The sequence below is a fragment of the Pleurodeles waltl genome, chromosome 7 (assembly GCF_031143425.1).
Source record: "Pleurodeles waltl isolate 20211129_DDA chromosome 7, aPleWal1.hap1.20221129, whole genome shotgun sequence".
In the NCBI taxonomy this organism is placed as follows: Eukaryota; Metazoa; Chordata; class Amphibia; order Caudata; family Salamandridae; genus Pleurodeles; species Pleurodeles waltl.
The window spans coordinates 868,918,981-868,931,214 of record NC_090446.1 but is presented as its reverse complement, the minus strand read 5'-3'; the positions used below and the strand labels follow the sequence as shown (position 1 = coordinate 868,931,214).

The window sequence follows — 12,234 nt, the reverse complement described above, 5'->3', positions numbered from 1 at the left end:
GTACATTTGATGACATTTGAAAGTAAAATATCAATTTTGTCAGACAATGTATTTATCCAGTATAAACAACATTCTCCTGGCAGAGGAAGAGCTGAATAAGCTTATATAATATGTTTATTAATATGTCTGGACAGATATAGGTTTAAGTATCAAACTCAGAAGAACACAAATCAATATGATGGCATATATGGTAGACAAAGTATTTAAGAAGAGTCCAACCCAGACCACTGTTTTAGTGGCAGTTAACCCTTGTGCGCTGATGAGAAAAAACATAACTTTGATGTATGCTACAAGGGAAAATATGCCTCCTATGAAGAAGTTGAACACCTGAGTTATATTTGAAGTAAACATACTTATAATAGTGAATTTGTCATGCACAAATCAGGGCATTTGTATGTGTCACACTTTGGTTATAGTGGCTGGTGCTCAGCTTACAGAAAGTCTGGATTGTGTTCTCTCTGGGTTTGAAAACCACAACAGTTAGAGGATTATTCATTTTGGCCCCATATGTCTGGCATAAAACACATACATTCAAGAGGTTTAATTATCTGAAAGCTGTGGGGTCCAGAAAAGCAGAGGAGTCCCACAAACTTGCAAAGATCCCCTTCTATGAAATAGACAAGACTACTTTAAGTGCACTGAGAAAAACACCAGTATCCACTACCAAGGTGGTGTACTGGGGCTCCGTCATCAATCAGGCAACCCAAAGATTCCTCTCTGATCAGTGACGTTAACAAAACATCAAATTCCAGATCCCTGAATGGTGTCTATTCTTGTCAGTGGTACAACTTAATTGCCCAAGAGCAGTGTGTTCTCTGATAAACTCACAGAACGATATGTTGATGCACCAGTACCAGCTCCAATAGTGAAAATATGTACATTTTAATGGCTTTGTAACATATCCATATAGAACATTTTTAGTCTGCAAGTCATATCAACCAGGAGCTCGCCCACAACACATTAAAAAAAAGTGCAGGCCGTATAGGGTTTAGCTTTGACGTGGTCAAAACTGAAGATGATAGTGCTTCGTTTAAATATTAATTATGAAATTAACTTTATTCACCAGGAAAACATGGTAACTGATGAGACTACTGCAAAGGCCAATAGAGACATTTAGATATGTATATTAAATATTCTACAGACACTTGTATGTCTTAAGTATTAATGAGGATCACATTTCAACAAGGACATAAAAGCTGTATCCAAGTGCTTTTTCCACATCAATTAAGTCTATAAACTTTTCATGCTTTAAAGTTAATTATAAAGAGGCTACAAACAAAGAAACATTTCACAATAGACAAGACCGCTACATAACTCAAACATAAAACAAGCATAGCTCTAAACATGCTCACTTTAATTCAGTATTAAAAAATGTGTGCCATAACAAAATTAAGGGAAATTGGCAACCTCATTGTTGATCTGCTCGTTACCAATATTTCCACTGTGTAACCAAATGAGGTCCCAATCATTTGGCACGAGGTTATTGATAATAGTACCAGTGTTGCTATTGTTGTGTCTGTTTCCTGAATCCGTAGTTAAAGTCACCTCTTGTGAGTAGGTCTGTAGAAACGCTCTAACCCCATCAATGCCCACACACTAGGAGGAAGGACGGTCAGCGCGCTTTAAGCTTGTACTTTTAAAATGTTTTGATTCCTTCAGTTTCATGAGCCTTTTTGCTAGAAGCACTATTAGAAGTAGTAAAAACAAGCAGGAGATGAAAACGATTGATATCACCAAGAATAATGTTAGGTTAGTGTTTATTTCTTCCTTTGCACTCTTAGTATTGTTTTCATCAGACAGAATTTCTGGGATACTGTCAGATAGCAGTACAGAGACGGTCACAGAGGTTGAGAGGGAAGGACGGCCGTGGTCCTTGACTAACACAACCACATTCTGTCTCAGAGCATCTTTTTCCTGAAAGGCACGAGCTGTCCTTATTTCTCCATTGTAAAGATTCACTGTAAAGAGCCCATTCTCTGACGCCTTCTGGATTTGATAGGATAGCCAGGCATTTTGCCCAGAGTCTGCATCAACAGCCACTACTTTACTCACAAGTTGTCCTGGAACAGAAGAAGGTGGGGCCAACTCAACACCAGTAGACCCATCTGTGGGCAGTGATGGGTATAAGATTTGAGGGGAGTTATCATTTTGATCTACAATATAAAGTATCACTGTTGTGTTAGCGCTCAGTGGTGGGGAGCCTCTATCCTGGGCTTTAACATGGAGCGTGAATTCACTGCACTGTTCATAATCAAATGAGCGCAAGGCATAGATGATTCCAGTGTCGGCATTAACAGAGACATAAGAGGAAGGGTTATCCTTAAAATCATGAATTAATGAATAGGATATTTGGGAATTGTGGTCCCAGTCAAGGTCTATGGCCTTTACAGAGAAAATTGAGGTAGCTGTAGGATTGTTTTCCTTAACAAATATGGTGTATGAAGGGTTTTCAAACACAGGTGGGTTGTCATTAATATCGGATATCTCAAGTGTTAACACGTGTGTTGCAGAAAGGACAGGCTCACCGCAATCTTCTGCTGTAATCAATATTTGATACTCAGAGGCTTCCTCCCTGTCTAGTGAGTGACCAGTCACTAAAGTGTAGTAATGATCAAAAGACGTTTTCAACTGGAAGGGGAGATTTTCAGAGATGGAGCAAGTTATTTGGCCATTTTCTCTAGAATCGGCATCATAAACATTAAAAATAGCGATTACTGTGCCTGGGGTACAGTCCTCTGATACTGAATTAGAGAAAGACGTGATTGTGATCTGAGGTGGATTATCATTAATATCAACAACTTCTACCAACATTTTGCTTTGACCCACTAGGCCTCCATTACCTTTGGCCTCAATTTCAATCTCATAAAACTTTGTGTCTTCAAAATCCAGTTTTCCATCTAGGAAAATGTTCCCCGTCTGGGAATTCAATTTGAAGATGGGGATGCTGGTCTCTGGGTGACTTCCGAGCAAATGATAGTTGACCTCTGCATTTGATCCTTCGTCTGCATCTGTTGCTCTGACTGTAGTCAGAAGGGTTCCTTGGGCCTCATCCTCTCTAACACTCACTTTATACAGAGACTGGGTGAAGACAGGTGGGTTGTCGTTAATGTCTAGAACTACGACCCTGATTTGCAGTGTGCCTGATCGGGCCGGGTCTCCCCCGTCTGTGGCAGTGAGGATCAAGCGATGTACAGCCACGTCCTCACGGTCCAGAGGCTTTTGAAGAACAAGCTGCGCTTGCTTTTTCTCGTCGGTAACACCTTTTTCCTCGAGTTCGAAATACTCATTTTCACCAAGAGAATATGTGCTAACAGAGAACCACCCCTCGTCAGGATCGCTAGCTCTAGGTAAGGACAGTGCTGTACCTACAGCAGCGATCTCACTGATTTCTAACTCCATTTCATCATTTAGGAAACGTGGATCGTTGTCGTTTATATCCCGAACCTCCACTTCGGCGCGGTAAAGTGCCATGGGACTCTCGGCAATAAGCTCGAAGTGCAGCAGGCACGGGCTCGCGTGTGCACAGATCCGCTCCCTGTCGATCTGATCGTTGATGTACACAAAACCGTTTCTAGAACTGAAAGCGAAGTGCTGACTCTTACCTGTGGAAACCAAACGAACCCTGCGGACTGATATTTCTTCCACGGTCAACCCCAAATCCTTCACAATGTTCCCCACGAACGAGCCTTCCTTCATCTCCTCATGGATGGAATAGCGAATCTGCGCTGCGGCAACTGCCCAAGCAATCGAAAACCAAAACAGCGACCGCCATATAGGAGCCGAATGAGTTTGCGAGCCAACCATCATCTGTTTGGTAAAATGAAATCTTGAAATTCTACAGCTGCAAAGGACGATCTTCCGAGAGTATTTACAAGCCCCAGAACGAGGGAGATCTCAGATCTTCCACCACAGAGGATGTATGGTCTGCATACAGAGGGATATCTCCGTGTTTGTGAGTATCCCATTTCCTGTTCACGTGAAAGGCATGTCAGAGTGCTGCGTAGTGGGCTAAGAATGGCCAACAGCGACGCTTTGTGTCCACAATGAAAACAGCAGCTCATGTTAGCATTTTGTAGTATTAGCTATAATTTAATGGCCCGCGGCAATCTTCCCTTTACATAGTAGATGAAACCAACTCTTTTTTTAAATAAAACTATTTAGTATTTTCACATTTTAATTATCAACTAAATTTACAATTTTAAAGAGGAAATTATTGGGAGAACCTCCGACTGTAATGTGCCCCGAAATTAAAACATGCCCCATAAAACAAACACACACAAACATTGAACGGTTTCATATATTCGGACACTGGTTAATAATGTATGCTGAGCAGCATACTCCAAGTTTTATATTTAAAGAAAACAATGCAAGCGATGTCTATTTTTAGAAGGGGATTGGGATATAATCGAAATAAATGTGCTTGGAAAGATCAAGGCAAATCGTTGTTTTTAAGATTCAGTTTGCCACTCTGCGAATGAGTAAAGGAGAACTGGCCTGGGAGGTGTTTTAGCAGTATTGCTAAGGGCCTTTCTACACCTAACTCACGCAGTAAGACTTATAGGATGAAGGTTGTCTTTCCCAACTAATAGTTTACTTTACATATATATATATATATATATATATATATATATATATATATATATATAAATATGAAAGAAAAGATGTCCTGATCTGCGTGTTACGGCGCACTTAATTCTCCGGTGGTGCTGGTTTGAGGCAGGACAACCATATTTTCAAAAAACAAGATTCTCTTTCTGTTTTAGCAAGAGAAGACCGCACTCTGTCGTTGTGCCAAAAATACCTTAACTTTTAATACATTAGTGATATCATAAACAAACAAACAGGAATCCCCTGACGCGTTTCGGTCTCACCAGACCTTGTTCACAGGTGTTTCCTGTGTGCTAATTTCGGCGCTTAAAATAAAGTACTCCAAAGTAACAGAAAAAATACTCAAGTTACACCACTTATCAAGAGTTACTCCATAACATCACACATGGTAATGAGAATCCTTTGCTGTTGTCCAAAGGGGTGGTCGTGTGTGCACAGGATTTAAATTGAAAAGTGAAGTACATTAGTGGGATCTACAAGCAAAATAGAGTTGTTTTATGCACAATGGAGGAAAGAGAAGCTATACGAACTGCAACAGCTGCAGAGATTTTTAATGAGGCGACAAGTAGCTCAAACTTGAATGGCAAAAGTAGTGGAGTGGCGCAGAATCATGGTGGTGTGAAGATGAAATTACGTGAATGGGAGAAACTATCACGCAAAGAGATTAATAAATGGTGGGAACTTTTTACCCTGAAGAAATATGTTGAAGTGAACAGAATCCCAAGAGGCCTGCGAATTGGTATCATGCCCAGTCACCAAGATGCAAGCAGTGCACTGTTGGAAGAATGGGGTGCACATATCTTGGATTCATCAAAGGGATTAGTTTTGATATTAATCAAACATGTGGAAATAGCATTGAATAAAATTCAGATTGAATTGAAGGCTTTAGAACAAGAAATTGCGGGCATAAAATTAACTGAAGAAGAAAGTAAAATCAGGAGTGAAATGGCTTCAAAAATTCAACAACATGAGGAGACTGTGAAAACACGCAAACAAACTCAATTTCAAAGGGACAAAAGTGACTATGAAGAGGGGAGAATTTCCACCTTTGCAAGGAGATTTCAATATGCAAAGTTGAAGGAACAAATAGATGTATCCCAATTTGAAAAATCGGATAAATCAAGTAATGAATCAAGGTCAACTGATAATGAATCCAGTGAAGGAGAATCAACCTCAATAAATACACAGGGAGTAAAATTAACTTTGTTAAACGAGATGCGCCTCGCCCTCCAACAACAATCCAAAGATCAGCAAGTCAAAACAAGAGGGAGAGGAAGAGGACGAGGCGCAAAAGGAATAAACCCACACGAAGGGGACAAAGAGGGAAGACAAAGAAAAACCAGGGCTCAAACAGCGGCAACTTTCGAGAGCTAAATATTATTAATCTTTCCACCAGAGAAATGTCCCAATCGGAGGAATCTGTCCTAAAAAAGGGGCTACAATTCTGTCCCTCTACAGATTTGGATTTAGTACAAACACGCATAGACTTTTATAAGTATATACGCAAAATCAAACTTGCCAAAACCTTTGCGGAAACTAAAATGAAAGAGAAAAATGATCCACCAACACAGGAGTATGACCTTACTGTGGGAGATAAAGAGACGTTGATGACTCTGGTGAATTTAGATCTGGGAAACAAACCATTGGAAGTTACTGAAATAGTTAAACCCCTTGGGGCGGGCCTGACAGATAAAAGACCACCTTCCAAGTCTTACCCAGCACTACAAGCAGGGAATAAAATAGATTTATTTGCGGAGATGGTCATTCATGATCTTTATAAAAAGAATTGGAATAAGAAAGAGGAGAACTTAACCATACCAGAGAAACAGGCGTTGCACAGACTTCAGATGGAAACAATGGTTGAAATCAAACCTGCGGACAAAGGTGGAAACATTGTAATACAAAATAAACAGGATTATGTGAAAGAAGCGATGCGGCAATTGTCGGATAAAACCTGTTATGCACTTGCTACTGGGAACCCAGTAATAAAACTGAAGGAGGAGATAAATTAGTGTATCTTAAGGTGGGAAGATCAAGGCCTCATTGATCAAGTAGAGGCAAAATATTTGTTAGTGGAACATCCTGTAACTCCAACAATATACTTCCTCCCTAAAATTCATAAAAATTTGCAACATCCACCAGGTAGACCTATAATATCAGCCAAAGCATCTCTATTAGAACCTATGTCAGAATACATAGATTTCTTTCTAGCACCCTTGGCAAGAAATTTGAACTCCTATTTACGTGATACAGGAGACTTACTGTTACAATTGGAAGGGATACCTTGGCAGGACACCTATAAATTAGTAACAATGGATGTAGTTTCGCTGTACACGAACATTGAACATCAAATAGGAATCCAGGCATGCAAACTCTTTCTCAACCAAAGGAATATACGTTTTTATCAACACAATGAGATGCTTCTGGAAATGATTAACATTTGTCTAACAAATAATTATTTTTTGTTTAACCAACAACTGTATCTGCAAATTAAGGGCACAGCAATGGGTTTTTCTTCTTTTTCTCCCAATTTTGCGAATCTGACGATGGGATGGTTTGAACAACGAATAGCTTGGGCAGAAGAAAACGAGATTTACCAACAAAAAGTAGTGACTTGGTTGAGGTTTATTGATGACCTTTTTCTTATCTGGGATGGTACTGAGTCAGAATTTGATGAATACTTTAAGATCTTGAACTCTAATGTAGCCAAACTTAATTTCACCTACGACATCAGTGCAACACGTGTGACATTTCTAGATACAGAAATTTATGTTAAAGAGGGGACAATTCAGACTTCATTGCACAGGAAAATAACAGCTACGAACTCCAGCTACGAACTCCATATTACATGCTAACAGTTTTCACCCACCACGAACAAAGTGGAACATTCCCTATGGTGAATTTCTACGAATAAAGAAAATCTGCTCAGAGCCGGAAGAGTGTGAGAAGCACTTGAAATTAGCGGAGGAGAGATTCCTGGCAAGACAATATCCGAAAAAGTGTTTAGCTATGGCACAGAAACGTGTGAAACAATCATCAAGAGAACAACTAATTCATGGAGGAAACCAAGCCATTAAACATGCCAAACAACAACAGCTGAGGTTCATAACAACATACTCACAGAGTGCTACACAAGTTCGTAAAATCTTGAAAAACCATTGGGCAATTTTACAAATGGACCCAATAGTGGGGGAAATCATGGGACAATACCCATTAATGACTTTCAGAAGAACAGCAAACTTAAGGGATAAATTAACGCACAGCCATTTCCAAACTACAAAAGCAAACTGGTTACAGAAAACTGGCTTTTGGAAGTGCAGCAGCTGTAAGGCATGTAAAATTGGGGTGAATAAGAAAGAGTACTCAACAAATACTGGCATGGAGAGAGTGATACGTAAGTACTTGAACTGTAAAAGTCGATTCACAGTATATGTGATTGAATGTCCTTGTGGGTTGAAATATGTTGGCAGTACCATATGTGAGACTAAAAAGCGAATTTTAGAACATATTCGAGCAACTATCAATATAGATAGGAGCTATGCAACAGCGAGACATATGGAACAGAAACATGATAGCAAGTGGGAACTCATGACATTCTATGTAATTGATCAGGTACTAAAATCAGAACGCGGTGGTGACAGAGAAAAGAAATTGCGTCAACTAGAATCCAGACATATACTTGATATCCGATCTCTCACCCCGCTAGGTTTAAACCAGGATGAGGAGTTATTTGTACACCTATAAGAGTTGTCATAGCTCAGAAGATGTTGCCATTCATTTATTTTATGTCATTTCCACCAATTGATAAGATGCTTTCTTTCCCGTTGTCATTTGTCAGATAGACATACAATTTTGGTGCTATAAATATAAATTGACTGAAGGAATAATACCCAAACATTAATTTTCTTCCATCAGAGGTGCAGGATTTAGCGAGGGCCTTGTTTAAAAGAAACTTTGGGGATTGTGCTATTGTAGGTAACATGCAATACATGAATATGAATCCAATGTGAATATAAATTAAAAACTAATGAGGGCCCCTATATTTTGTTAACACACCTCAGAAATTGTTTTGAAGTCTCCATTAGTCGCTGAAACAAGATTTTATGACATATATTTAAAAATAATTTGATTTAATGAAATGCTATAAACTACATATACCAGAATGCAATGTGGAACTCAGTGAAAAACACCTTGGATTGTAGTCAAAACACTGTTACAATTTGGTAAATATGTATATAGAAAAACGTTTAATTTTTCTTTGTTAAAGTATATATATTTAGTGATGTTATGGAGTAACTCTTGATAAGTGGTGTAACTTGAGTATTTTTTCTGTTACTTTGGAGTACTTTATTTTAAGCGCCGAAATTAGCACACAGGAAACCTCTGTGAACAAGGTCTGGTGAGACCGAAACGCGTCAGGAGATTCCTGTTTGTTTGTTTATGATCTCACTAATGTATTAAAAGTTAAGGTATTTTTGGCACAACGACAGAGTGCGGTTTTCTCTTGCTAAAACAGAAAGAGAATCTTGTTTTTTGAATATATATAAATATATACATACGCGATCCTCTGTGTCAAAACAGGGGGTGTTACCAAAATAAAGGACAGGAGGCTCGGTGGCGGGAGACAGATTCACCACCCTCTGTACTCAGATATTCAAGCTTATCATATTTTTGACCTTTCAGCACCTGTTTTACTCGCATGCGCAGAAATACACTCTCCTACACCTACGCCCCCGTTTTCGCTGCCTCGCTTACATCATATTAACTGTCACTCACAGGCACGAGCACACACACATACACAGGCAAACAAACGCAATACGTATACACACACAAACGCGCCCGTTTGCACACATATGCATAAATCCAGCATCTGTTTTTATAAATATCCACATGAATAGTTGAGCACAAATACACGATTTGTTGACATACCACAAGTTCTACTAGTCGGATGCAACATTCTTTGGTTAATACAAAAACACTAGAGCCTGTTATTTTAAGAGGAGTTTACTTGAGTTTTGCATCAGTACACTTGGATAGATCCCCGATATGAACTACCGACTTAATTTTTGTTATTGTTTTTTCCTTAAGGAAAATTCATAACATGCTCTTAAGAGTTGCTGCCCAAAAATCGTTTTGAATCGTGACGACGGCAAAACGCGAACATCTACTCCAGCATTCCAAAATTCAGCTTGCTTTAGCACTCTGTATTAGCTCAGGTAGCTACTAAAAACTATGATGTTTTGTAATCTGACCGTTCTGCTTATGCTGTTCACAAGCCAACATTCTTTGCATCAAAGGGAGTCTTTAGAAGCATGTTTTATCCGACACCGCCCCCGAATGGACAGCTAAATTGCAGACAGAGTTACAGTGAGAAAGAAGAACGTTGTTGCTAAAGATCACGTTTGCAATTCAAACATGATTTCATACTGCATCAGCATCTGAAAATATTAGAGGGCAAAGCGATCACCGGAACCCGCCATTCGTCACTGAGGCATTCAATAGACACAGAAAGTTTCTCTGTAAAAAGCTGAATAAACAAAATTTAATGGTTTCTGAAATAACTGCAACTTTGTGCTGTTTAAACTTGGACGAAAATCGTAATATGTACAACACATTTCAGTCGTTCATTCCGTTTGCGAACTAGTCCTTCTGCCCTTGGAGTAAAATGTACATTTCCACATTTGCCAATGGCTTTTAAGACAAGGAGAAGTGCGCAGTGTCGGTTTTCACCATGGCTTGTGTATTCGGTAATTTAGGAATAATTATGTAAATTTAACAAGTACGCCGAGTTATCTTTTCAGCACGTTTTCATGCTTATATGAGCTACTGTAATCATTTACATAAGATATGTTTATATTTTCAGACATCCTTGAAAACATGTCTCTTTCCGGTGTGGGGCGACCCTCCTGCCACTTTGCACACGTGTATGTTCTTGTTAGTACTTTAAATAACCAAATAAATGTTATGTGGGTGCTGTGAGCTCAGGCTCAATCTGATATTTGCCATTAAACCTCGGATTTATACCGACACATCAATACCTGTCACATTACAACTCTCGGAAGGACTACAAGGGCTGCTAAATTCACGTATTTACGCAAAAAAAAAAAGTTCTCAAAAACGTATTGAGTTTTTAGTTAGCAGTCCGAATTTGAACAACTAAGAAATTGCCTTTGGATCGGTCGGCGGCCTGAAATGTCATTAGTAACAAACTATTCAATGGGTATTTAGCATTAATTAATATAGGCGGAGACAACAATCACCGGCTGTCTGAACTAGCGGTGCCCTCCAAGCTAGCTTCCAGTAACATGTATTTTTTTTTTTTTTGCAGTTTTATAGCGCGTGAATTCCGAGGAAAGGTATTGGAGCGCTTTACATGAGCCCAAACTACAGTTTGATTTTCGGATGCACGGATTGATTACGTGAGTTGCCCAGCATCTCAGAATAACGATCCGACGTCAAGACTCGAACCTAGTTCGCCACCTCTTTTTTTTTTTACTATATGTGTCTGATTAAGCAACCGCCTGGACACAGACTCCAGTGCAGTAAAGACCAGTAATTGGCTACTGATTAAGAAAGCCAAATACAAACAAATGACACTTGAAAAAAACAGTCTCTTGGGTAAAGCCTCTCAGTCTTACAGGGGGCTACTGGTTGGCGACAGTGAATTGACCCCGTTGGGGATTACGTGATAGATGGACTTCGTGGATTAGGCCAATCCGCCCAACATATACAAACCCGCGACTTTACACAACTCGGGCTTATTTTGCCTGCTCTGATTGTGGTGGGTGAACGTGTGTCTTAAACTGAGATGGCGGCTAACCAGCAGGGCAAAAACACAACCACATGGCCATTTCATCTTTACGACCGTCTATGAGGGAGAAATACGTTAATCTCCCACACAGAATCTCTGGAACATTGGAGGGATGAAGACTTGACAAACCTGCCCAGCATCTGTGGAAGGAACTTCAAACCAGCATTTGTGTTTCGCTTGCCTAGTTCGGGTCCGTGGTGCACATTCGATCATGCCCAGGCCAGCACTGACCCAAATGGCTGATGTCTTCGAAGAGACAGAGAGCCTACCAAGGTGTCATCTCAATTTAACAGCTATTACCGAAACCGGAACTATGCCCCGGACTGCGTAAAAAGTTAAGACTCCACTCCTACACTTCGTGCCCTGCCGCTGGTTATATGTCTGTCTGGCACGCTGGCAAGGAGGAGCCTTTGTCTAGCGTGAGGAGCACACCTAGATCATAATCAACTCATTCAGTGATCATCACGATGTATGGAAGCGGCGGCTAGCGATGGTCGGTTGTACAGACTCCCCGGAAATTGCCACTCAGAACAAAAACATAGGTAACTTGTCAGCAGCCCCGCCCTGCTACGTTAGTACGTCACTACGTGACCTACTTTTGGAGTGGTATGACGATGTACCTGTCCTGTGGTCATTACTGCCTGTACATCCTGCATGCAAGGTCACGGGTGTTCCGACAACACTGTAGCACTGACGAAATAAAATATAGGGGTGCGGATAGACCCCTGTGATGTGGATAGCATACTGGGTGGGTGTGGAGTGTAATTGTCTAATGGCATTGTCAGAATCGCCAACAGAATATGCTGAGTCAACTG

At 40.1% G+C, this 12,234-nt stretch overlaps 1 protein-coding gene across 1 annotated transcript; it reads right to left on the bottom strand.

The window, feature by feature from the left end:
* Nucleotides 1–1,389: 1,389 nt before the first annotated feature.
* Nucleotides 1,390–3,804, bottom strand: LOC138246976 (protocadherin gamma-A6-like). Its single transcript, XM_069201724.1, is given in 1 exon segment — nucleotides 1,390–3,804. A coding segment is annotated over 1 exon segment (2,415 nt).
* Nucleotides 3,805–12,234: the final 8,430 nt, after the last annotated feature.